The following is a 26,799-nucleotide window of genomic DNA, read 5'->3' as shown; positions in this document are numbered from 1 at the left end:
GATTTTAGGGATAGGAGAGGGTAAATGAGGAGACAAGTTAGGGGACTATTACAATAGTCCAGGTAATAGATAACAAGGACCTGAGCCAGGACAGTAGGGACGAAAAAAATGGGCAAATGTAAAGATATTTTGGTAGCATCAATAGGGAGCGAAGACAGAATCAAGGACAAACTTTGCTTCTGTTTTGGGAAACTTAGTGAATTGAGATTCAGAACCTAGAAAGAGAAGTAAGTTTTAGGAAGGAAAGAAGGCAAATTCAACTTTGAAAATTATAAATTTAAGGTAGGACGGGTCATAGAAAGCTAGGTTGAGGAGATGGATTGGGAGGCATGTCCAAGACATGAGAGAGAAGTAGGCTAGATAGAGAAAAGGCTCCAGGACAAAAGCTGAAAAACACGGATATTTTAGGGGCAGGCAGAAGAGATACCTGAAATAAAAAAAAAAAAAAAAAGTTGGGAAAGAGTAGCCAGGATGGTTAGAAGAAAACTAAGAACAGATAGTAGAAGGGAAGCCAAAAGAAGATAATTCAAGAGTAGAAATTGACTTTTTTTTTTTAAATGCTGTGCAACATGCCATATGACAATGTACCACAAGGTAATGAGAATTAAGAACAAAACAAAGAACTCAAAGCTTCAGGAAATCAAAATTCTTTGGTTGTAAGATAAGAAAGGAATTCCATCAAACTTAAAGGAGCACTGAGGGGATAAAGTGGGTCCTTTTTTCACATTTCTCACACTATGAAGGCATTCAGTAAGTGTCCATCATTTTCCTTTATAACAGAGTCACTGTGACCTCCACGTGGCTCAGATTATACTTACTCCTAGATCCTACTCAATCACTCATAAATATCCAGTCATTACATCTGTACTAATATAGCATTTTTGTGCTCCACTGTACTTGGCCTTAAAAAAAAGTACCTTTTTTTCCCTTCTGATTATGTCACTGGTACCAAATCCTTTGACATATGGGTTGCACCAAAAGTCATAGATTAATTGGCAAGGTAAATACAAGTGGCATTTTATTTCTGCTCATCTCATTAATGTAGATCAGTTCTGGGTGATTAGTTCTCTTCCACACATTAGGTTAAACATCCCTGTAACTTGGTGCCATACAGAGTAGAATGGTTTGCCATCGTTCTGTTTGCTTTCCCAGGGAGGAGTCAATAGTTTTTTTGTTTGTGTGTTTGCACACGACACTCTCTTACATTTCTCTTTTTTCTTCCTCCAGAACTAGCTCAAATAAAATAAAAATTCTTAGCTCTTCCTTTGAAAAGGGAGAGAAAAAAAACTCATGTGCCAATCCAAGTCGAGAAAGATTGGGAAAGGCATTTTATAATTCATTAATATACATTGGTTCCTCTTAAAATTTTTTCCTTTTATGAAAAAGAACTGAATAATGTTACAGGATCAGAAACTAATAAAAAATCACATACTTTCAAAGATTTATCACTTGCTTTTTATAGCTTTATTGACTATTACCAAGTTTCAAATAATTAAATACTGCAATTGGGACATTAAAAATACAAACTAATTTACCAAAATAATTGTATTCTGAATATTATGTACAATATTATACATTTTACATTACATAAAGGGTTTTTATACATAAAGATTTGATTCATGATTACCGAAAATCCAAAATACATTTGAACAAAACATTCCTAGGCATACATACATAATCACTCAACTGGGATAATCAAAACCATACATGAGTGTGGTTATTAAAAAATAAAATTACATTCATACGATAATGGTAGAAATTGAAATCTGTTTTTATTGATTTGAAAGTACTATTATAAAACCACACACATAAGAATGATGTAACCTAATTCTATTTAGTTAAAAATCTTTATACTGGAGACTGCAATATGTCTCTATCCCATGGGAAATTTTTGATTTTTAATATTTTTATTTTAAGGGACTTGTATAATTCATAATCATTAAAAGTCTATCCATGGGCATAAAGCAGACCCAATCCCAGCAAACAGAAAAGTCATAAGGGTCAACCATACCACCGTGTGTATTTCACCGTATAGTTTTTGAAAAATACCCTATTCAGTTGTACAATTTGATATGTCTTCATATTCATGCTTGTCATCAGTGAGTACATACAGAGGCACAAAGCTCACAGGGAAAATATATATTACTGTAGAGAATTAGATACTAAAACAAAGCTATCACTGGGTGACTACAGAAAAAAAAGGGGTGCTCACGTGGAAAACGCCACCCATACACACTAAATTAGTTATTAAACAAGGTGTCAGTCCTTCAAAAAGGTTAATACGCTGATGTGTCATACCTTGTTTGAATCCTGAAATATCTAAGTCCAGAATACTGTCAAGTGAGTTTTAGTTCTATCTCACATTTAAATTTAATTCCTCTCAAGAGGAAAAGCTGTGATTTTAAGCAAAGCCAAACATTTCTTCTAACTGATCTGAAAAGCCTGAAAAAAATGTCTTTATAACAAAAACGTCTTTCTAACTGTATGTCACTCTGTCCATGAATCTTATCCTAGAGATACACAGACTGGTGAAAATTCTATCAGAACTATGCATAAGAACCTCGGAAAGGCAGCAATTAGTAAACTGGCCATTCTCCTCAATGTCTGTACAGCATTTTTCAGTATTCTCTATCCTGCATTTCATCAAAGGCAAACAACAGAATGCTTGGAACGTAGAAGACAGAGAAGGAACAAGTTGAAACATATACAAAATCAATGTCTTCTCCAACATCACATAATCTATGAAAAATGAGATTCAGAGCCTAAGGTCTGCTTTATTCTTCTTCTTCTCATTCATGTTTTGCTTGAATATAAAAAGAAGCTCTAACCTAGGTTAACAAAATATATTCATATAAATGTATGAGCATTTCTAATACAAAAGTTAAAAAAAAAGTCTAAATTCTTAATTTTTGTAGTTAAATATCCTAGAGTTCAGTAGGCAGATTTATTTTTGAGCAGCTTGAAAAGAATCCGTCGGCTGAGCTCTGTCTGTGAAATCGGACATGGCTACATTTCAGCTCTTTGCCGAGATTTCTCAGCAGCAGCGGCTCCGTCCTCCTCCTCCTCTTCTTCTTCCTCGTAGTGATCCTCTCGGCCTTTGGGGTGGTTGTCATCTCGAACTTCTTGCTCTTCTCCATCATTGTTTTTCTCATCGGCCTTAAAGTTAAAAAGAAAAAAAAGGAAAACTAAGAGAGAGGGCACAGAGTTAGTGGTATAAATAATTCCCTCTAAAAAAAAACACCCCCAAAAACCAGTATGAAGTTATTCATTTTTGGAGAAAGAAAACAAGTGAAGAAAAATGTTCCAACAGGCGAGTGCTACAGTCTTTTCTAATCTTCACGTTGTCACAAATTTTCCTAGTTCTAGGTTGGCCTGTTAAACTCTACGGCACCTTAGATGTACCCACTGGTATCTTTCCAAGTATACATACGTATCTCCCATACTTTAGCACACAGGCACACAAGCGCAATAGAAATAGGTAGATCCTACGCATACATTTTCATCATTTTCACCATAGGTCTCTTCAGCATTATGCTCCAATTCCCTTTTTTTCTCCTCAGTCAAATCTTCCTGAACCTAAAACAAACCAGAGACATCAGGTGACACCTTGATCATTTCAACACTTGCAACAACATGTTTTGATTTCCCAAAAGTTCATTTAAAGCAGCAGAGATAAAATTAAACTAAAAATAAATTTGAAGAGAAAGTTAGAGATTTGACTGGTCTATTAGCCATGAAGAAATGTATAATACACCTACTACAAAAAAAATCAACGTGATTCAGAATCTAGGACCTTTGTGTTTTGAGTTTCTGATTTGTTTAACACTCCAAGTATAACACCTGAAGAAATTCACCTTATAAAATTAAATGGGAGAACCGCTGGAAGTCTGAAGGCTCTGACAGAATGTAGGTTCTTGCGAAAACAGGAACCATCTGTCTTACTCAACTAACTGCCTTCAATGCCTAGATGCATACTTGGCACATTGCAATTGCTTAATAAATATTGTTGAATGAATGAGTCAATGAATGAATCAATGCAAAAAATAGCTGCTCTGTAAAGGCACAGAAATCAGGCACCACTACCTATATATAATGTAGTAGAAAACTGAGGAAAACCTGTATGTATACATTTCTAACATTAAGAATAAACTTCTCTGGCTAAAATATCTAGAACACATTTCAATTTCTTCATAAAATAGTTATTAAGCTACCTCAAATCCCTACATCTCTTTAGTGTTCTAACACATTTCTGTTTTAAGTAGTTTTCTTCATGTATGCTACTACTATCATGTGTCATTGATTCCGATTTTTTTCAAAATGCAAATCAAAGAAAGCATCCAAATATTTTTGCTAAATAATCTCTATTTAATGATCACATTCCACACAAATAGAGGGTAAAATATTTTCTAACTTAACTATTCTGAAAACTATACATATGCCAAAAGGTTTAAGTCATTTGAATACATTTCAAAAAATTGCTGACTACCAATTAAGCATAATGCAGTGTCCAGGTACCAGAAAGAACCCTGATCTCTCTGAGGAGAGCGGCATAAAAGGAAGTCTTCTTGAATAACACACAAAATTACCTAATTTTGGGGGGCGGGGTGTATGTGTGATAAGTATCCCAGAAATGGGCAAGGGAAGGAAAGTATGCAGGTGTTACAATTAAGGAACGACTAATTAAGGGCTGCCTCAAGGTGTCCAGCCCAGGTTCAGCAGGGTGAACTGCAACCCACCAGACTCACTTCGGAGGGACCCTGGCCTGTTAGGAGCTTACAAAGATGACCCTTCAAAGATGCCCTAACGGAGCCCAGCCTTCACGAACCTCTTCTAACCAGTCAATTGTTGGCTGGACTCTCAGCCCCTACACCACGCTGGCACCAAATAAATACATTGTGGGGACAGGTATAGAGTATATTTTATATTCATGTGTCCTGGTAGAGCGAGCTATAAAGAAGACACCTCTGTCTTACCTGCAGTTTCTATCAGTGGCCAATGACATCTCTTCTGCCCTTAGTCATGGAATCTCATGACAGCATTTCCCAGGACATTGTAACGAAAACAGTGACGCACTTATTTCAGACTATATTAAGGTCTCACTAATTGAAAATTGCTGAAGTGTCCCCAGTCAATTTCAGTGAACAGACATGTCTTCTACAGCCTTAATAATGAAAATATACTAGTGAACACTAAACATGCTTTAGTTGGGGTTGGGAGGGAACTGCCTTGAAACTGTGGTATGGTGAAAAGAACCAGTGTTGGCAAACTTTTGCTGCAAAGGGCCAGAGAGTAAATATTCCAGACTTTCTTGGCCATAAGGTCTCTAGCAACTACCCAACTCTAGTGCAGCATCAGCCTTAGACAACATGTACACAAGAAGGCATGGCTTGTGTTCCAATAAGGCTTCACTGATAAAACAGGCCCAGACTCTGTAGTCTGCAGACCATGGAGTCAGACAGACCTGTGTTAAAACCTTGGCTCCTCAACTCTCCAGGTTGTATGAACAAGAAGGTCATTTGTTTTTACTGTGAAGATTTTCAAGCACACACAAATAAAGGCAATAATTCAATAAACTCCTTAGAGCCATCACCAAGGCTCAAAGGTTACCTCAATGTTGCCACACTTGCATCACCTATCACTTTTCTTTATTTTCTGATGAATTATCCTTAAAATTCTAGATATGTAATTTCACCCCTACTCTTCTCGGAATGTATTTCTAAACACACTGGACTTTTCTTATATAACCATAATGCCATTATCACGTCTGATAAATAATTCCATGGTATCATCTAATGTCTAGTCCTTACTTACATTTTCCTGATTGTCTTAAATATGTCTATTTATAGTTGGTTTGTTCTAATCATGATCCAAACAAAGGCCACATCTAACACCAGTTCCGCTCCCCTCTTTTTCCCTTAATGCTATCTTGAATTGTTGTCCAGTAAAATGACCCACATTCTGGATTTATTTGCTTCTTTAAGGTATCACTTAACTCATTTTTTTAGCCTCCACATTTCTTATAAAAGGAAGTTAGCTTAAAGGCTTGAATGAATTCAGATTCAATTTGCAAAACAAGGACTTTTCAGAGGTGATGCTGTAGATTTCATATTTTCATCACATCAGGAGGCATATAATGCTTGTCCCACTTTTAGTGAAGCTGAGGTTGGCCAGTGAGCTCAGATCCCTCCATGGTAAAATCCCCTGACCTCCATCCATCTGGTGATATCATCCATTGATGACTGCTCTTAAATCAACTGTTTTAATTAGGGGGTTACAAAACTGGTGACTTTCTAATTCCATCATTCCTTCTGTATTGACTAACTTCTATAAAGAAAAATTTGCCCATATCAGCTATTTAGTTACTATGCTTAGTATATTTAATCATGGTAGCTTTTAAAAGCAGACCTGGGTAGGGTCTAATCGTGGTTCTAACAATAACAAGCTGTGTGACCTCTGAAAACTTACCTAACCTCTCTGAAGCTCAAATGTCTTATCTGTCAAAGAAAGGGTTAGATAAAAAGCGGTGATTTTTAATTTTCTCTCTCTCTCTCTCTCTGTGGAGGAGGGGGGATGGGTAGGGGGAGTCATGGACCCTTTTAACACTTTGGTTAGGAAGTCTTTAGTAAATGGGCATAGGTACACATAATTTTGCATGGAAGTTTCAGGAGGTTCAGACTTCCCAAAGTCTAGCTACAGAACTGACCTGTCGTATGCCTGCTTCTCTAAACAGCGTGCTCCTGAAACATGAGCATCAGCTGGGGGGCTTGTGAAAAACTCCAACTCCTAAACCTCACACAGATAGGATCAAAATCTCCAAGGGTAAGGTCTGATCCAGGAATTTGTATTTTTTACACACTTTCCAAGGTGATTCTTAGCCACAGCAAAGCCTGAAAGCCATTCGCTTGAGTGACAATGAATGTCTCTGGCTAGAGAGATAAACACCTGTTTATGAGTTCTGTCTTCCCTTCTCTTGGGATCTACTGTAGGAAATTTAGGTTGTTGACCAGTTGTCAATATAATCTGAGGTGGGAACCACTGATTTAAATTACTTTTTAATTTAGGGATTGCACAAATGAAAATTTTGTAGGTTTTCAAATTTATAAATCTACCTTTTCTATTCTAGTAATATATTCTTCATGTTTGGGGCAAAAGTAATTCAAATCCATCTTAAAGGCACTGCTGAAATGGGACAAAGTGATATGGAGTTTCTCATTTTAAAATATGCTTACACTAATAACCAGAAGCCAAATGTGACTCTTTTACAATGTAGACACGCCAATTATGTCTTCCACACTTGACCCTCTTTATTATCCTGCTAAAGCCGACGCAAACATTTTGTTAAATATCTCCCTACACCGCTCCTCATTACTCATTGCTGAAATCTAATGTTTTAGGCATTTTAGAAATGGTCCCTATGTGATGTGGCAAAGTTTAATAAATAGCGAAAACAAAACAAGATAAAACAGATCTTCTGAATCTGAAATGGGCTTTGGCTAGCTACCCAGTCCCCGTATGTATTCGCGCCTTTCTCTGATGCATCAGAGATGTTACGGGATGAGCCAGGAACCAGAAGGCTGCACCTTAAGTAGTCAAGAATCCTGGAATCCAAAGAAGTGGATGGGATGTGACAATGGAAGGGCCTTCCAACAATGTCCACTATGGTGGTGAACACCCCTGCTTGCCGGCGAATGTTTAATAGGAGAGGTTCTGCTATCTGGACAGCTTCTTGATGTGGTGATTCACAGGCTGACAAACCACTAAAGGGAGCCAGGTAACCCTGTACCTGCTCTTACGTGAGTGTTCAGATCAATCTGTTTTCAGTTAGATGGGAGAAATTGAGCACTCGGGTTTTTCAAAGCGGTCATTTAGTCTCTATATATTTTTAAACATTTAAATAATTTTAAAGCACACATAGTACTTTTTGGCAATGTCATAGTTCGTCTCGTTTGCTCATAAGGATATAAAAAATCTGTAAAGTAAGCAACATGAGGATGGGCACACCATATGAATGTCTTTCACTCTAAGGATCCCAAACAGTAAACAATGAATGCGTGTTAATAGCCATCGTCTTTATGTCTCAGAAGGATAACACTGTTGCACTCAGATAAGAGAAGGCAGGGAGAATGCACACTTGTTTTGGGTCCTCTATTCTCAGAGCTCAATCAGTCTGATGAGCTGTACCTCTGAACAGGTATAACCCTGGCAAGGTGCAACTCCTCCCTAGGGGCAAATGTGACAGAAGTCAGGCTGATTGTGGGCTGGAAGGGAGGGGACCCCACGGCAGCAATGGGCCTTACATCCCAGGGGTCAGCTGGGGCAGTGGAAGACTCTGAGGCTTAAGGAAGATAAGAATGATGCAAATCACACAGCGTTTTACGGTTTTCAGTGCTCACACACACAGCACTTATAAACAACACGCTATGTGTTCTCACGTATTGCATCCCTGTTTGTTTTTCTTATTTTGCTGCAGTCTGCTGAGAACTTCGTCTCTGTTACTAGTCCATGCCTGGTATATGGAAGTGCTTCTCCCTCCTCAAGGCAAGAGCTGAGAACAATGGAAAGAGGTGGGAAAATCCAATAACTAATCACCACAGGAACTACCAGAAAAATATAACACAGCCTGAGCAAGGGGCGCTTAGGGGGCGGAGGGGAAAGGTACCCAGGGAAGAAGAGAGGCACACTGGGCTTCCGCTGAGAGCTAACACGGCAACCACCCTAAATGAGAGGGCGTGTTGACCTGGAGCCTCTGTGCGAGGGTTAGGAAGTGGGGACAGGGGCGCCACAGCTAGGAGCTCTGGGCAGGGAACCAGGGGTCGGGCGGGGGAGGGGGAAGGGCTCCAGTCAGTCAGCCCACCTGAGGGAGGAGGGACGGCGGCATCGGGCACCAGGCTCTGCCTGGTCACCATCCTCCTTCCCTCCCGCCTCTCTGCCTTTGTTTTCTTTCTATCTTTGATCCCTCTTGGATCCCGGGATTTCTCTCTCCACCTTAACTGATAGAATATAGAAGTTAAAAAAAAAAAATCAGTAAATACTGATTAAAATTTTATGTTTACCCTTCTGAATTTTTAAAAAGAAGCCAAGGTCAATCTCTTCTCTTTTAATGTCCCAAAGATTCCTAGCATCTGACATAATGAAACAAAGTCATATTAGTCTAGACATCCTGTTACAAGAGAGGTCCAGATGAATATCTTTCTCTTGCCAAATGTCTTAATATTCAAGGCTGCTGGGTTCTCTAACGCTCTCTTCTGATAACACAGCTCAGGGGCTTCATTAGGATGAACAGCAGGATGAGAAAAAGGAGAGAGAATAAGAAGATCAAGCCAGGTAGACTGCACGTGACTAGAGGTGTATGTTGCCAATGGCTGCAAAGAATGATGTTCTTGGGCTTCCCTGGTGGCGCAGTGGTTGAGAATCTGCCTGCCAATGTAGGGGACACTGGTTCGAGCCCTGGTCTGGGAGGATCCCACATGCCGCAGAGCAACTAGGCCCGTGAGCCACAATTACTAAGCCTGCGCGTCTGGAGCCTGTGCTCCGCAACAAGAGAGGCCGCGATAGTGAGAGGCCCACGCACCGCAATGAAGAGTGGCCCCCGCTTGCCGCAACTAGAGAAAGCCCTCGCACAGAAACGAAGACCCAACACAGCCATAAAATAAATAAAATTAATTAATTAAAAAAAAAAAAAGAATGATGTTCTTTTCTGTTTTCCCGGGATAAACACAAATTTCAGCATCAGCTCTGAAAAGCTGATAAATGCAATCTAAACGAGACGGCAGACCTGGTCAAGGGAACCATGCCCGTGAGTGTAGCAGCTCGTGCCTTCTGAGCAGGCTCTCAGGGGTTGGGGGGGTTTGTTCAGGCCGCCATTTGTCCATCCTCTCCTGCTGTTCCCCTTAGGGTCAAGAGCCACACGTCTGCAAGAGGCCTGGCTGAGAGGTGCCTCTGAACCAGGGCTTTAATTTGGTGGTCCATCTGCTGGTCCAGAGAGAGACTAAACATGGGGCCTTGGCCTCACCCGTATCATATTCCCGAGAACTGAGCTTCAGCGGTCCACACAGTACCCCGCCATGACTAACCAGCTACAACCAACAGCGTTCATCAGTCAATTACATGATTGTGGCACCAAGGTGGATGCTCTATAAACCTAATTAACAATGATAGGCCAGAGGTTTACAATAAAAAGCAAACTAAAATGAAATGTTAAGAAATTCCACCCAAGTGCATTTTACTCAACAGAGCTCCTTACATATTTTTCCTTTTCTTCTTTGTTAAACTTGATTAAGATGCTAAATTCTTAGAAGGGCAGAGGCTAAAAGGAGAGGCTATAAAATTTTTTAAGTGTCTGGGGGTGTCAAGTGTATTCTGATAGACACCATGGGGTGCCCCTGTGACACAGGCACTGTGGCTGTGTCTACAGGGAAAGTCTCTGGGGTTAGTCCAGACCCTCAGCGTGCAGAGCTTTGCTCTTCTTTCTTGTGAGGGAAAGAGACAGGAGGAAATAATTCTTACAAAGATCACATAAACCTAAGTCCGCCATTTCTGGAAGGCCAAGTGTCTTCCCAATTCAAAATTTCTAGGGAAAACCAGAGAGGAGGATTTTATCACCCCATTTATGTTATCTTCTAACCAAATGTCTCCACGGCCTTGGTCCATTTCCCCTCGAAACCACCCTTCCTTATCCAGCCTACGGCTCTCTGGACCCTTCTACAGAAGCCCTCGCGGCCGAGGTTTGTTTCAGGTGAGCGTGAGGCCCCCGGCAGTCTGGCGTCCTGCCCTCCCCCTTCCTACCTCCTCTTCCCCCTCCTCCTGGTACTGGTCATCCACATTGTCCTCCTGCTGGTCTGGATTCCCTGCCATCTGTTGAAACAAAAGGGGAGGCTCAGGTTACTGAACACTGGCGATGGGTTGTCCAGTCCTCTGGGACAAAGAACAGGCAGGCCACCATGAACAGTACACTTTCAACGCATCAGTGGCCAGGAAATGATGACTAACCACTCTCAACACAAAGCCCAGGATGCCCATCACCCGCTCTCTCTGAGGGTGGGCATTTCACATGATGACCCCCAAAAAAAACCCAAAGAGGTGAACCTCCTGTCCACGAGGTTATGGCTAACCTTTTGCGTAAAACCAGGCATTTGTTAAAATACCCGAGTGAAAACCACCCTCCATCGTGGCATCCGCTTACCACCAAATGCTCCTCCACTTCTGCATTCTCTTGCTTTTGGTGACTTTGTTTCTGCTCTTCATTTTCATCTGGCAAGTTTTCTTCCCTCACTTGCCCGGCTTCCTCAAATTCATCCTCCCCTTGATTATTAGGGTCGTCTGCTGGGTTTATATCCTCTACAGCTGCCCTCTGTAAAATTTTAATGAAAAGCAACCACCACTTCAAATTCCAGGATCAAGTCTAATTTCATTTGAAAGGCCACACACTGGCAGAAAATGCAATTGTCCTTCACCAGATTGTTCAGATCTATCCTTGCCAAGACTCACAAGTATTCATCCCACTGTCAAAAGATAAAGCCTCTGCTTTATTTGTCAGAGACTGATGCATCAGAATTAAGTTCAAATAGCATTTCTTTCCTGCAAGCGATTCCAAAATCGTTCTCAAAACTCTAATATCACAAGTAATATGAACATAACTAGATGACAAGAAAAACAGTTAATGAAAGCCAAAGGACCAAGTAGGAGAAATAATTAAAATGAGAGATTTAGATAGGCAAATAGTAACTTCTTTCACTGGTATGTTGATTTTTTTACAGACGAGTTATCCTTTGCAAAACCAGCTGTTACATGTAAGTGAGTGAAAAGCAGTTGAGGAGAGAGGAAGCCCACACCAGAAAGGACCCAAGAAGAGGGCCCACGAGGAGACAAGAGGAGGCTAATTCACATGTAGACGATCACGTTCTAGTGTGGATCATATTTCTTTATAATGAACACTACCGTGAAGCTGAGAGAGGCTGCACTGGCAAGAGACAGGAGAAAAGGGACCGGGCTAACTCAGCCTCCGGCAACATATTTTGAAAAATACCTCCCCCTCCCTGCCCCACCTCTCAAGTAGTAGTTCTGTTATGGTGTTCAATGAATGCCCTTCACATTATCAACTTTAGAATTATCTGGATGTCCCACTTATGCTCCCAAAGCACCTTTCAAAATAATACATGCCCTCATAAAGATTCGGATTTTAGAGCCTGAGCCGGGCAGAAATGGCGATGCTTGTAAGAGCTCCCCTGATCACACCAGGGTCATCAATAGGACACTTCACTGAAGCAGCAAATGCTTCCCAGAGACGGTGAAGCCTCAGAGTGAGATTTAGTCTCCAGACCACAAAATTCTACTTCAATTCACCTCAGAGCCTTGAACATGTACAAGAGCTCACTGCAGTCTCAGCTGATGTATTATCTGCACATCCCTGGCTATGTACTTTGTTCAAGAGCAAAATGACACTTTTCTTGGGAATATAGAGAGTGACAAATCATAACCTTCACACTAAACTCCAGTTACTCCACAATCTTGTTACATGGATCACTTTTTGTACGTTATCAATAAATCGTGTGGAAATATAGGAAAAATGTAACACATTTTCTTCAGAAAAAAAGTACAAGATGTCTTTTGCAAAAGTACATGAAAATGTACACATTAGTTCCAACTCTAACCAAGTGGTAAAAAAGGTTTAATAGGCATGGTTGTTACGTTCAAAAAATAGTTAGATGATCAATTAAATCTCAGTTTGTTTTTACTTTAAAAATAAATGGATAAAGTATGAGACAAAGAGAGGGACAAACAGGCTAATAATTTCTAATTAAGAGAAGGCATGGTAGGAAGGCCAACGTTTCCCAGCGTGTTATCTAGAGCAAGTCAACTGATGAAAGGACAGTAAAGGATTATGCAGTCAGGTAAGCAATCGAAACACACAGCGTTTCCCACAGTCAGTGACTGGAATACCCACCCTTCTTCTGTTCCCTCCATCGCTCTCAGGATACTCTCAGGCGTTTGCACACTCGCTTTCTTGCTCTCTCATGGACACTCTCTTCCTCTTTCACATCCTCTGGCTCTCTCACGCTCTCCTGCTATCTATAGCTCTTGCTCTTTCCTGAAAATATTTCAGGGCTAGCGTTCCCTGGAGCATACTCTGAGAAATGCCAATTCAGGGGCTGGTGGGTAAATGTGTTCTGCCACCTCTCAGTGCAAGTTATATGCAAAAGCTGATTCCATCAGGGCGGCTTCAAGCATCTATCAGGAAGACCTTCTCAATGTTTATCAAGGAAGAATATGGACAGGGCCCATAGGATAGCACAGACTGAATTTTATTAACATGGTGGTGGATTTCCTAGCAAAAGATGACAGGAGAGCTAGGATTTTACACTGTGAAAACCACCTACACATAAGCGTAAGGACACACTCATTTGCAGGCAAGGCCAAGGCCCCAGACCACCCAACTGAATTGGGAGTCTTGGTCCTTTTTGAGTAAACAAAAAGAACATTTCTGGTTACTATATCTCTACCTGCTAATATTCTAATTTTTCTATAGCACCATGGTGTCTGGGAAATTTTTTTCTTTCATTTCTCACACCTCACATTCTTATCTGTGTATTTATTAAAATAGTCACTGGACTGTTGGGAGATTACAGAGTCACATGACACACATTCACACCCCAGCAGACGGCTCCACGTGCTCCATAGTGGTTAATCTCCTTTCTCTGGTTCTCTCTCCAACTCCCACACTTGCTTTTTTTTTTTTTTTTTTTTTCATCTTTCAGAACTACTACATATTTCAATGCCTCTTTTTTGCTTTTCTATTTTAATTTGACTAATCTAAAAGTCCCCAGAGGGAACCTCCTTGGATGTTTTCCCAGAGCAACCTTTAACCCATTCTCATCACACACACACACCCTGTGGTTTACAGTTAACAACACTGCTCGTATCAGATAATTGTGTAAGCCACCTTCCTTCTGTTCTGATGAAATAACAGACATATCTGGAGCCAGAGTCACGGTGTCAGGTAAACCTTCACGTTTCCTTTCTGCCTTGCGAGTTCCCAAGTGTCACAACCGGAAGAGAGGACACTTACATCTGCCTCGGATTCTGGGTCAGCTTCGTGGGGCCCTTGTTCTTGAAGCTCATGTCCATTCTCTGGGTCTTCTTCTGCCTCGTCTTGGTGCTGGTTGTCTCTCTCATAAGCTAGCAAATCAAAGGAACTAATATCAGCCCAAACAAACCAGACAGGATTCTTCCTTTCAAAGCAAAGCGAAGTCACCAGCAGGCTTTCCTACAGACCACTTCACCCACTCTCTCCTCCTGCTAGGTTAGCTCAACATAAGGTGTATGTCTCAGCTTTTCTGGAAAAGTTATGCCCTTTCCCCAGGCCTTCTGTCTACAGAGATAGTGTGGAAAGGCCTTGTGTCTACAGAGACAGTGTGGGTAAGTGACACCATTCTAACTCTCCAAAAACAAATGTTTACGACAAAAGCGGCATTTCCCCCCCATTATGCCAAAAACAACGATCAAAACTTTCTTGATAAAATAAAGCCCAGTCAATTGGACATCGCTAAAATTATCAACTAATTTTTGGTAACGTCAGAGAAAATGGCAAGGCACTGAAAGAAGAAACTGATGTTATTTCAGGAAATGAAAGAAATAACAACCCCATTTGTGGAGCTAAAAAAACAAATTCAGCCAGTCGTCCTGTGTTCTCTGAGGTGGCGGTAATGATGATGCGACAAGCATGGCATGTTTATACTCACACACACATTTACTTGCTACGTTTTGAAAAAAATTATTTCAATTAAGAGAATTTATTGATAGATAAGAGCACACAAAGAGAGGAACAAATAACTTCTTTCGGTAAGATGCAAGAGGAAAGGTTAACTATAGGGAGAGTATTCAGCCTGTAGAAAATAAAGATTCAGGTAACTTTCCATCAGGTTTCAAGTGCACCAAGGGATCCATTAAATAAAAGAGAGAACAAATGGTTCTCTAGTCTTACTGATAATGGAACAAAAAAGCTTAAAGTGCTGCATGGGGGGACATAAGGAAAACAATTTCTTGACTATAAGGGCTATAAAATATCAGAACAGGCTGTAGAGGGAGTTTGGGTAATCACCTTCCTTTAGATTCTTTAGGAAAGGATACAGAGCTAAGTGTTAGTGTTGCCAGGGAAACGGTTACTGTCTAGTCCTATTATCACAGTAAGCGGTATTTGATAAATGACACATAGATGCGCACTGCAAATGAAAGCTACTATTGACTCAATTTGAAAAACTTTCAAGGCAATAATCTAAACACCTCCAAGGTAAGAAGAAAATGTAGAAGTTTCCCAAAGCATAACAGTCCTATGACAATGTGTTGGAAATAAGTATTTAGCATACAAAAAGCTTAAACTACCATTTCCTCTCTAAGATGTCAGGGAACAAACAGACTATCTTGCGTGATTTAGGCTACCAACGTGAACTGTTTGGGAGGATTAAGAAAAGCATACCACCACCAACAAAAGACAGATGGTACGCAAATCTCTGTGCGTACAGGTATCCTCCACTTTTTGAAAGTTCGTTTTACGTCACTTCACTTTCACGAAAGACCTACATTAGTACCTGTTTTGGGTAACCGAAAGAATTCGGAAGAGGATTTCCAATTTTATGGAAAAAGGTGAAAAGCAAAAATAGTGACTAGTGTTGGTTCTGCAGCGAGAGAGAGAGAGAGAGAGAGAGAGAGAGAGAGAGAGAGAGAGAGAGAGAGAGTCTCGTGGAGAGAGTACACACCCAGAGCAGAGCGGCGAGAGTGGCATCGTCCAGCTCCTTCCCCAGGACCTACACTCAGCGGCTCAGCATCAGCCCCCAGAGCTCTGAACTGTGCCTGTGAGCATCTGTGCTTTACCTCGATTTATTCTGTGTATCCCTTAGCAAGATGTGTCCTATGGTAATTGCTTCTTTGCTTTACACCATTTCCGTTTACAAAAGGTTTCACAGGAACGCTCTGCTTTCAGAGAGCGGGAGAAACATGTATGCAGATACACATATAACTCTGAGTTGATGTTATATATTACCAAGCAGTTTTATTAAAACATTCATCATCTAAGAAGCTCACCACCTCCTTCCTCTTCCTGGATGCCCTGGTCCTCTGCTCCCTGAACAATATCATTATCTACAGCATCATAACGAGCTTGCTGCCTGCAAGGGAAACAAACAATCATCACCTCAGGGACACAAATTAAGTAGCACCGTTTGACATAAGTCATTTATCTTTAAAGAGAGTTATCAGTGAATTTTTCGACACTTTTTTAAAAGCCATAAAAATATTTCTTAAGCTTATCCAATTAGGTTTAATAAAGATTCCAGATATACTTTCAAAACATGCCTTATAAAAGAGAAAATACCTTTCAAATGATCAAATAAAATGAAGTTAGCACGAAACCTGATAGGTTATTTTGAGACATACACTGCCATTTTTAAGCAGGGAAAAAAAATGTTGACTATTCTGAAAATTCAATGTTTGGAATGTAATTTTCAGGTAGTGGTTCTGCCTCAGCTACGTGAGCAATAGGAGCCCCTCAAGTTCAAGGGTAACAGATACAGGAAGCTGTCTTTATGCTGCTTGTGAACGCCAGAGGCGGGCTGCCTAGGCCCATCAGGAGGCTACCGTGTGTGCTCCGGGCGCTGCGGCCGGCCCTGCGCGAGCCCAGCCTGCCTCTGCTGGGCCGTCTCCGCGGCGAGGGGCCGGTGCTGCTGCGGCGGGGGTCCCTGCAGCCTCTGCTGGGGCGGGGCCTCCTGGCGCTCCTTCAGCCGCTGGGCCTCCTCCGCCCGCCGCGCCGCCAGCCTCTGCTGCTGCAGCCGCTCCTCGTAAGGCGACGGGAATTTGGCGACCGGCCTGCCTGAAGGATACACCTGGGGAGCAGAGAGTCGGTGCTGAGCAAGAGCTGTCTGTCGGGTGCCCCGGGTCCTCCCTCCGTCCGTCTCTCGCGACACGCGCAGAAGGCGGGGCTGGTTTACGAACACCTATCTGTCAGGCCAACTGTCATAGCGGTCCAAAGCCACCCGCGGCTGGACTCCACTCCTGTTTCCCAACGCTCTGAATCACCCCTGGCTTCTTTCGGCAGCTGGTCTTCTCCATTTGTTGGCATTAAGGCAGATTTTTGCTCCCTCTCAAATGGAGGAGGACGCAACAGAAGAAATGTTTCGACCCTAATTAAATTTATGCTCAGAAGGCTCTGGTATATGTGGGCACTTAATAACCTCAGACTAAATGGGGCGATTTGTGAGCTGAGGCTGAGGCTAAGGCTTTTCCATGAAGCGCTAAAGACCTAGGGAAGCTAATTAACTCTAGCAATGCATATACTAATCTCAGGCTAAGCGGAGCCAAAACAAGTCAAATTTCAGATTAGGGTGGAAAAGCAGAGAACCATTTCTCTTCAAAGAAACCAAAAATGGACGAGAAGAGAGAACTTTCGGATTAAAGGAAAACCTGATACAGGAATTCTTAAACTCTGCTTCCATTAAGCCGTCTACCACTCCCTCCTCCACCCCCTCAACTAATACAAGTCCACGCAGTTCTCAGCGAAGGAAAGAGGGTGCATGGTTGAGGGAAATTAAACCTAGTGGGGAATTACCTTTGAGGAAGGCTATGAAGGACCCAAGACTGGGAGAGAGGCTTCTTCATGCCACGTTTGCAACAATTTAAGAGTGCACCTGCAGGGGCCTTCACACCTGCCCAGCCAAAGCCTCTAGCGGCTTGAAGTCTTGGAAAGTTTGAGGCCAAACAAAGCTTCAGAGCTATAAATAAAAGGTGACCGGCATCCACGTAAGGGCCAGGTAGCCTACCATCAGGTATCACCTTCGAGGTTGTGTAAGGAAGGTACACCTGGCTGCATTCAGGATTGCTTTCAGTTCTTTTAAAGTGTCATTTATAATAATAATGGATGTTTTTCTGAGTCTTACTTATGTGAGAGGGGAGTGCTCAGTGGTGGAGCCTGAGCAGAGACTGGTTAGACACACTCACCTGGTGGCGTGTCCTTAAGTCAGCTTTCTGATGACTTGCTAACCACCCTGAAGGCGAGCGTGCAGAAGCCAATGTAGGATGTGACAGTAAGTGAACAGGGAGAAAAGTACCCTTGATCACAGAAACTGAGTCACTTCTCGGCCTCAAGATGCCCACGGGACTCGAGCACAGAGGGGAAGGTGCGGGACGAGGTGCCCGTCTACTCTCCTACGCTGTTAAAGGGATGTGCCTGAGTCTCTCTCACTGCGCACCCTTGACAAAGACAACACGTACACACATGCACAGCACCTTCTCTTTTCCCCAACCATCTTTCTGGGATAAGGAAGCTATGCTACTAACATCACAATAGAACATTTAAATACGTACATGTAACATTTAGCAAGATCACCCCAATTTTATTTTATAGACTGTTATACATGAGGGCTTTTCCCTTAACACAGCTGACCCTTGAACAGCGTGGGAGGTTGGGGCGCTGACCCTCCGTGCAGTGGAGAATCTTCTTAAAACGTTCAGTCGGCCCCCTGTTTATAGGGTTCCTCAGTAGCCTCCCTGTAGGGGCTCCTCTGGGCGGTTCCCCACATGCAGGTTCTACCAACCACGGATCTTGTAGTATTTACTACTGAAAAAAATCCTGGTATAAGTGGACCCGTGAGGTTCAAACCGGCCTTGCTCAAGGGTCAAGTGCACGTAGAAACAGCGGCGCACCCCTCATCCCAGCCAGCTGGCTGGGTGGCCTCGTACCTCAGCATGAGCCTGCCCTTGCGGGAGTCTGGCCTCCTTCTGTTCGCGCCGTTCCGTCCACTCCCGGCCCCGCTGCTCCTCCGGCGGCGGGTCGTGCTCCTCCTCGAGGCGCTCCGCCCGCCCGACCTGCTCCATTGCCTCCTCCTCCAGGGCCCTCCGGTGCTCCTCCTCCACCTGGCGCTCCTCGGGTTCTCCGCCTCCCGCTTCCTGCCGGGTCAGTCCTGCGGGAGCCTGGGATCCTGCCTCCTTCTGGGTGGGGGGGTACGGTTTTGCTTCCTCCGTTCTTCCAGGGACTGCTTCACGGTTCTGCCACACTTGGCCGTTTCGAGACACCTAGGCCAAGCACATCACTGGAAATGACACTCTTCTATTTCGAAAGTACTGACAGAATTTCTTTATTACCATTGTCTACCGGGTTACAACATAAGCAAAATCCTGGAGTCTAGCAATACAGAGTCCTGACTGAAAAGTATGGCTGCAATGGAGTCATTTAACTCTTCTCACTGTGTGATCTCACCTACAAAATAGAGATAACATAAGCAAAATTTCATCGTGGAAAGAATACCGTAAATAACCTAAAAGTAAAGCCTACAAGTGACCACATCTCAGTAGACCCTACCCTCGAAAGCAATCTAACGCCTGTTCTCCCCTAGAATAGAAAGGGAAAAACCCTCATACTTCAAGTGATCAAATACTTACATAATTTTCTTCAAGGTAAATTTTGTTTTCAATAATTATTTGAAAAGAAAAGGATAGATCAAATAGAGGATGAGTTAGCTTTTTTGTTAGCTAATATAAAAAAAAGAATGCCATTACTAATGGACATCCATGTTGGCTATAATAGTGCCATAATTAAACATTTTTGACGTATTAAAGTGGTATTTCTTTGTAAACCAGAGCAAGTCTTTTATGAGTATTTTATATTATTAATACAGAAAACCCTGAAGAAAAAAAAAAAGATGTGTCTTTTTACAGAGAACTCCTCTTCTAAAACTGGTTGATTTAAATCAGTTTTCTCTGCAAGATACAGAGATTTCTATATGGTCTTCATTACTTAGAAAAGAGAGGCAAAAGAGAGATGGTATAATATCAATAGGAAAATGTGTCACTGTCCTCCCTCCCACCAACCTTCTTTAGCAGAAAGAATACTTTCTTTGGTCAGGTTGCTGTCCCGTAATTGAAATAAATGTGAAGCCCTGTTCTTAAATTAGCAGAAACATAACTTAGAAACTGGATTGTATACATAAACAAATAAGCCAAGGAAAAAAGTCCTTTCTCAAACATCTGAGGACAGCTTTTGGAGGTGTACATTTTACCAAGTCCTTGCAAACCTGGCAAGTTTGAATTGATACTGCCCTGGCTTTACAGGAAATATTTCTCTGAAGGGCCCTAAGTGCTTTCCAACACCTGTCACTTATCTCCACAACATCCCCGTGAGAAAGGTTAGAGCAGATGACTATTATCTCCACCTCCCAGATGGAAGAACTAAAAAGTCTGAGTCATTAAAAGATTAATCCAGTAAACTGGTAGTTAAACTTAGATAGAGAATAGAACCAATTTCCACACCAGGGCTCTGGTTGTGCTTTCTTAAGTTAGGAGCAACAGAAGACCCAGACAAAGAACAAGCATCCAGGAGGATACAGAATCTGTCTGAAGGAATGCTTTGCTCAGACTGAAGATTCAAACGAAGTCCACTCACTTCAACTTAATTATTCCCATAAGGTGATAAGAAGGTGAGTTGGGGAAGGTCTTCTCAAACATTCATTGTTTAAAACGACTTTGTCGGGGGAAAGATAATCATACTTGCCATTTTTATTACAGGTGTGATTGCAAAAACACCTCTGTAAGAATTAATCATATGGGCGACATCACTTTTGATGTTTCACTTGGGACATATTCTTAAGCAACAAGGCTTAATTTTATCAAGAACAGAATACAAAAAATGGATTCTGTGACTAGCACTTACACTCTTGTAGTTTTATGAAGGCTATATAATACAAACTTTGACATGTTTTGTATGGACCAAGCACAGCATCAAGTTCAAATACATTATCAGCTTTAATACTTAAGTGGGCTGATTGTCATATAATATCCTCATGATCATTTAACCTTCTCACTCTATCCCCAATCCCCCCCCCAAAAAAACCCCTAAAATATTTAGACATAACAGCTCCTTTCAGACAAATATACCCACATGAAGAAAGACAAAACTAGTTCAGTCTTTTCCAGGAAACAGAACAGCAGTTCTCAAAGTGTGCGTCCCCAGACCAGCCGAATCAGCTAGAAATGCAAATCCTCAGGTCTCACCCCAAATTAACTGAACTGTAAACTGTGGGCTGGGGCCCAGTTATTCCTGTTTTAACAGCCCTGCTAGGGACTCTGATATATGCTAAAATGTGAGAACCGGTGTTCTGCAGTTAGAGCTGGCAATATTTAGAGCCGTTCACCTGAGGACAGCTTGACAGGGAAAGCACAGCTTGACAGGGAAAGCACAGGTCAGCTTGACCTGACCACAGATGACCAGTTCATGCCTCTTACCTCCCGAGGCTCTCCGGGTAACTTGTCCCTTGTTGCGCTGACACCTTGTGGAGAATGTGCCACCTGGGTAACATTTTGCTGCTCTGCTGGTTCTGGTTTTCGAAAGCTTGGAATCCTATTCAGAGTATCTTTCAGTTGTTTATATTCTGCAACTTGAGTCTGCATACAAATTGCACAATTGGATGCAAATTGCACAATTTGAGGAGGGAAAAGGATATCATTCATAGACAGTTCACTGGAAGACTAGACAAAAATATTATACCTAAATGCAAGAAAGGATAAATATGCAGACTGCTTCCATGCATTAGCTATACTTACTTGGACATGCTCAACCATTTTTAAGCACATGCAAATTAGAGTTAAAGGGAACAGAGAAAAAGTATCTAAGACAGATGTTAGTTTCCCATGCTACATTAAACTAAGTCAGGATTTTTATATATAAATTTCTAGTCTAAATATCATTATTAAAAGTAAGAAAGCTATGCAATCAGTTTTATGACATTAAACTCTATTTTAAAATTCCACAATTATATAAATATAAGTGCAGATTATCTTTTACCAATATGGTCTGAGTAACACTTTTCAGCAGAAAAGAACCATAGGCTTCAAATAAGTTAACTGAATATATATGTAAAATCACTCAGACCACCCTCTTCTTCCAGTCAATATGTGCTCACATAGGGTCCCTTCCTCTCCAGAACGCTTCCTGTATTGTGCTTTGCAGTTTTGGAAAGCAATAGCATAGGCATGAAATGAGGCTGGATTTTTATTCTTCAATTCTGAATGTCCTTTTCTTCTACAGCAACAAAGGCACTAATGAAGGCATAGGTCTAGAATATACTCATATACTCATATGTGTGTACCTGTGTGTATATGTGATAGGGTGTGTGTGTGTGTGTGTGTGTGTCTGTGATATTTTTAATACAAGAAGCTAGAAAGACGGAAAAAATCAGACACTTTAAGTAGGAAAACCAAGAGACTATACTTAGCTCATCATATGCACCAACACTGCAACCCTAAAACAGAAATACTGTGTGTGTAAACACACACTTACATGAACACAAAGCACCCAGAAATCTCTTCTGAAAGAAAGAGCCTGCTGGCCAGGGCCGCTGCCCTCAGTGTGCACAGCAGAGCGGGAGTCGAGGCTGGTTGAGTCGTGCTCCTGCGGCCACAGCTGTGCACCTGCACGGTGCTCTCCCACCCCCTTTCTGCCTTTTTCTACTTCACACAGAGGTGCAGAAGTCCACTTGCTAAATCTGTCTCAGGGGAGTGCTTCTTTATCATTTGAACAAAGGCGTGCCATACGGCTAACAGTGGCCCTTAGCCCAGAAATCTACCAAAACATTTGCAAACCAACTTTGGAGGTCAAAGAAAAAAAGATGACATCCACACGGTGATACTTTTAATAAGATAAATATTCTAGTCTTTCTTCTTTCTCCTCCTCCTAGATACATAACCTTTGAAGGCAGTAATGCTGTGGTTCTCAAATACTAACGTGCATTAAGAATCAAGTTAAATTATGGAAGGATCATGTTTAAAATGCAGGCTCCTGGACCCCCCCACCCTAGAAATGATGATTCAGTAGGTCTGGAGCAAGGCCCAGGTAACTGTGATACAGGGAGTCTCCACAAATTCCAGCTGAAGAGTTAAGTGTGACTTTGATGTCCGGATGACCTAACTAAGCTTCCAGCTTGGTTCTGGGCAATGATTTGGGGCCAGCTACAGTACTCCTTTTGACCTTACTTTATTTAGATATAAAAAGGATACAATATTATATAACTCAGTAGGTTGTGAAGAGTAAATAAAATTCTGTACATAAAGTTATTATGATAATCCCGATAAATTGTAAACTCTCAAATTCTACTCTGTTCCTGCTTTCTCCCGCCCTTAATTATTACATTTAAAAATCAGGTTGTCAAGACAGAACCTCATAAAATGATTTACATGAGAGACGTAGATGCCTGAGATAGCAGTTGTTTTCTGAGCAGATCTGGGGAAAGTTTTAATACGGGGGTAAAAGAGCAGGAGAAACTTGGAGGCCCCACCCAAAAGAACCAAAAAGCTATTGAAAGAAATAGAAAATCATATGTAAGTTAAATAAAAAAATTTTTTTGTTGCAAAACCTTGTCGGCAATACTCCCAGGATGCTTACGACAGAATCTGGTTTTGGTCATTAAATGAACTATTTTACTTATATTTTTCTGAATTTTCAAATTGTTGCTTAGTCTAATGTTTATGGCTATTATAGTACATAGAGTATTCAAATTGGTTTGTTACATTTTTCAGTATGAAAAGCAGCCTCAGAGAAAATAATAATACTTGGTAAAAATTTTATAAAGAAGGTTTTGAATGTAATAATATCCTCTAAAGTCAATTTAATTTATACCCATGGAAAAAATTACCACACAGCTACAGTTTTGTAGGGAGATAATCAATGACTGCCTTGAAAAAGGGCCCCACAGACACAGATGCTACAGCCTCTGAGATGAATCAGGGCCCAGCATATGATTCTTTTAATAATTTTATAAAGACAAAAGATAATACATGGTCTCCTGGTAAGCACAGATAGTTGGTTTTCCTTTGCCCTTTTCTTTTAATTCTTCCAAGAGAAGAAAAGTGAAGACCGGTGATTAAGAAGACATAGCAACTAAACTAGCCATTCCTATTTCTTTGCTTCAACTAGAAAGCTGTAAAACACTCAATGTGATATTACTTTAATAAGCTCTCCAACACTTGTATTTGTTCATTTGTTCATTCAGTAAGTGTCTACTGAGGGCCTGCCTTGTGCCGAGGACTGTTCTAGGCTTTGAACAAATGAAGCTTACGACTCTCATTTTCCTTCTCTATTGACTTGAGAGCTCTTCTTATTTCCTGTAATTTGACCAAACAACACATAAGCCTAGTCCCAAAAGCAGTGTGTGCAGGCTGTAAAGCTGGGAGCAAGGGAGGGAGGAATAAAATATAGAGCTTGACAATCATTTATTTAGGTAGCTAGCATCATAAAATCCTACAGATCATATAGCGTGCGTCAGTACAGGTCATACGGTGGCAAAAGACCACATATGTGGGATAATTTCTGTGACTGAAACAAGTATTAGACTACTGCATGCAGGGGCTGGAGGAGGGTAGAAAAAGTAATATGCACCACACTGCCAGTGCAAAAAAAAAAAAAAAATCAAAGGTTTATTTAATATTCTCTTGATCAAGTTTTGAAAGCATGCATGATCTTCAGGATCAGGAAAGCTCTGTCCTAAGGAACTCAGTGAAGCCTGGCCTTTAAGAGACTACACGCAAAGAGGAATTCAGAAATGTTAAGCAGACTTAAAAAGAACCCAGAGAGGCCGCTACCCTTCTAACCTGTGCAGCAGCTAGTGCACTCTTGTGGTCTTCCAAAGTCACTACAAGTTGTTCATGCTCGGAGAGTAAATTCTTATGCTGTTGCTACACAGAAAAGAATTTTACAGGTTGAGTTTTAACATTCTAGGACAAACTCTTCTTGGGCAGACAGTGGCATGAGCACCCAGATGCTGCTTGCTTGCTGGTTTGTTTGTTTTTGCAGTATTTGTTAAGTTCCAAAATCTTTGTAGAGGGAAGACTATGATTAATGTAGTATTCCACAATCTAAAACATGCTACCCAAATATCACAATCACTTACAGTGAAATCAACACACACAAAAAAATACCTCTCATTATTAATAAACCTTTGTAAATAAAAAGCTTATTAATCTAACAAACCTGCAACATTACAGCCATACTGGACATAAGTGAAAAATATTATTAATAATATTAGAATTAACATTTTTATTATTAAAACATTATAACAGTAGTGCAGAATATTTGAAAAATAGATGGGGAAATATATAATCCCACTATCCTTAAATAAGTTACAAACGATTTTATATGTTTCCTTTCGGTCTTCTCTACATAATTGTATATAGCTATCATAATAGCCTGCATTCTATTTCATGTACTTATTTTTCACTTAAGATATTAAAGGTATTTCTATATTGCCAAAAAAAAAAAGCTTATTAAGATTGAGCCATCTAGCAAAAGAATCATTTCAGTACTAATGGAAATGTTGGGATTTCCAGATCATCGTTTAGCTTATGATGCAGAAGTGGTAAAAGTATTGGGCCTGGTCCAGTTTATGCAAAGCCCAAAATAACAGTGTGCATTGTAAAGCATGTCAAATAGGGAACGACTTTTAAGGTCACTCTACAAAGTAAAGCAGGCAAACACTAAACAGTCAAATGCTGGGTTTTTTGTTTTTTGTTTTTTACCTTGACATCTTGCAGCTGTGTGTGCATGTCCTGATGCGCTCTCCTCAGCTGTCTGTTCTCTTCTCTCAAATTGTACACGGATTCTATTTTAGAAAAAGGAAAATCATGCGTAAAGCCTTGGGCCTTTTGGGCTCTTGATTCTATTATTTTCACATCTAAAGCCTCACATAACTTTTTCTAGGACTGTTTTGAACTTTGACAGTACAATATTCCAAATCAACAAAACCTATACCATTTTGGGATGCGGCATGGATTCAGCTGGACGACCCAATACAATCTGGTTCAGTGGTTTAAATACATTTAAACAAGCTACACGTCGCAGAAGTTAAGGATTTTTAATTACTCCTGTGCTGAAAATGAAATGTTTCTGTTAAGAAGCAAACCCTTAGGAATGAAATGTAATGGGTAGGAGTCATCTAAGATTTTGATCTCTTCACAAATTAAAAACAGGGCTATCAAAAAGCAAAACCACATTTCTCAGAGCATGAATAATTTCCACAGTCCCCAAAAGGTATTTCAGTTACAAAAGCAACTCAAGAAATAAACAAGAGACAGAGAGACACCCCATCTGCTCAAAAATTCTAAATATATTTTCTTTCTCCCACCATTGAGTTCTTGACTGATCCAAATTCTCCCTCCGATAGCTATAGGACAGTTCTTTCCAGGGCTACCATGTGAGACTGTAGCAATCAGAGTAAAGTCTGAAAACCTCCTGAACCACAAGCTCCACTGTTCAGGGAACAACCTCTTGCTAATTTTCCCACATTTTCTGTATCTGGATGCAATGAACTGGCAGTGCTTGGGCCAAATCCAACACACAAACATTTTTTTTGGCCCCTGCAGTGTTGGCCTACACATAGTGTCTTCCACATTTGAAGGGCTGTCACCAATTAAAAATCAAGAATCTGGGTCTAATAAGACTCTGGCAACATTAGGCCAGTTCTCATGAGACAGCACTCAGCAGAAGTTAAATGGTGGCTGGGTGACCATAATGACTCATTTCCAACGGGAGATACTGTTGAGAGTGGAAGGGGTGCTGTTAAGAATTACGCTGCGACAGCAGCAGGTGTGGACCTGCACTACGTGGGGCAAACCGTCCCCAAAGTGGCAGCCACCCGCTGCAGGCAGAACTTTATGCCTCCAGGGTGGCCCTCAGCACAGAGGGAAGGTGCCAGTCACCATCCCGCCTCGTACTTTCTGTCCACTTTCACTCCACTCGAGTCCCTGCTTGATCCCTGGGCGCTGGCTTCG

The 26,799-nt window shown here is 41.3% G+C and overlaps 1 protein-coding gene across 4 annotated transcripts in view; it reads right to left on the bottom strand.

Annotated features, from left to right (window-relative positions):
* Nucleotides 1-1,439: 1,439 nt before the first annotated feature.
* The window catches only part of GOLIM4 (golgi integral membrane protein 4), a 75,013-nt gene continuing 49,653 nt past the window's right edge, over nt 1,440-26,799 (bottom strand). Inside the window, exons 6-16 of one of the 4 annotated variants that reach the window (XM_082394006.1) lie at nt 25,549-25,631; nt 24,625-24,708; nt 21,265-21,423; nt 18,727-19,059; nt 16,630-16,874; nt 16,081-16,160; nt 14,066-14,175; nt 11,183-11,350; nt 10,786-10,854; nt 3,496-3,576; nt 1,440-3,156 (exon numbers count right to left, since the gene is read on the bottom strand). In XM_082394006.1, the coding sequence (XP_082250132.1) occupies nt 3,007-3,156; nt 3,496-3,576; nt 10,786-10,854; nt 11,183-11,350; nt 14,066-14,175; nt 16,081-16,160; nt 16,630-16,874; nt 18,727-19,059; nt 21,265-21,423; nt 24,625-24,708; nt 25,549-25,631 (1,562 nt within the window). In that variant the 3' untranslated portion in view covers nt 1,440-3,006. Of the gene's footprint in view, nt 3,157-3,495; nt 3,577-10,785; nt 10,855-11,182; nt 11,351-14,065; nt 14,176-16,077; nt 16,161-16,629; nt 16,875-18,726; nt 19,060-21,264; nt 21,424-24,624; nt 24,709-25,548; nt 25,632-26,799 lie in introns of all 4 variants that reach the window. The other 3 variants (XM_082394005.1, XM_082394008.1, XM_082394007.1) reach the window with 3 other exon arrangements.

Source organism: Balaenoptera borealis (genome assembly GCF_965194805.1).
Source record: "Balaenoptera borealis genome assembly, chromosome: 5".
Classification (NCBI taxonomy): Eukaryota; Metazoa; Chordata; class Mammalia; order Artiodactyla; family Balaenopteridae; genus Balaenoptera; species Balaenoptera borealis.
This window is presented reverse-complemented; position numbering and strand designations above follow the sequence as displayed.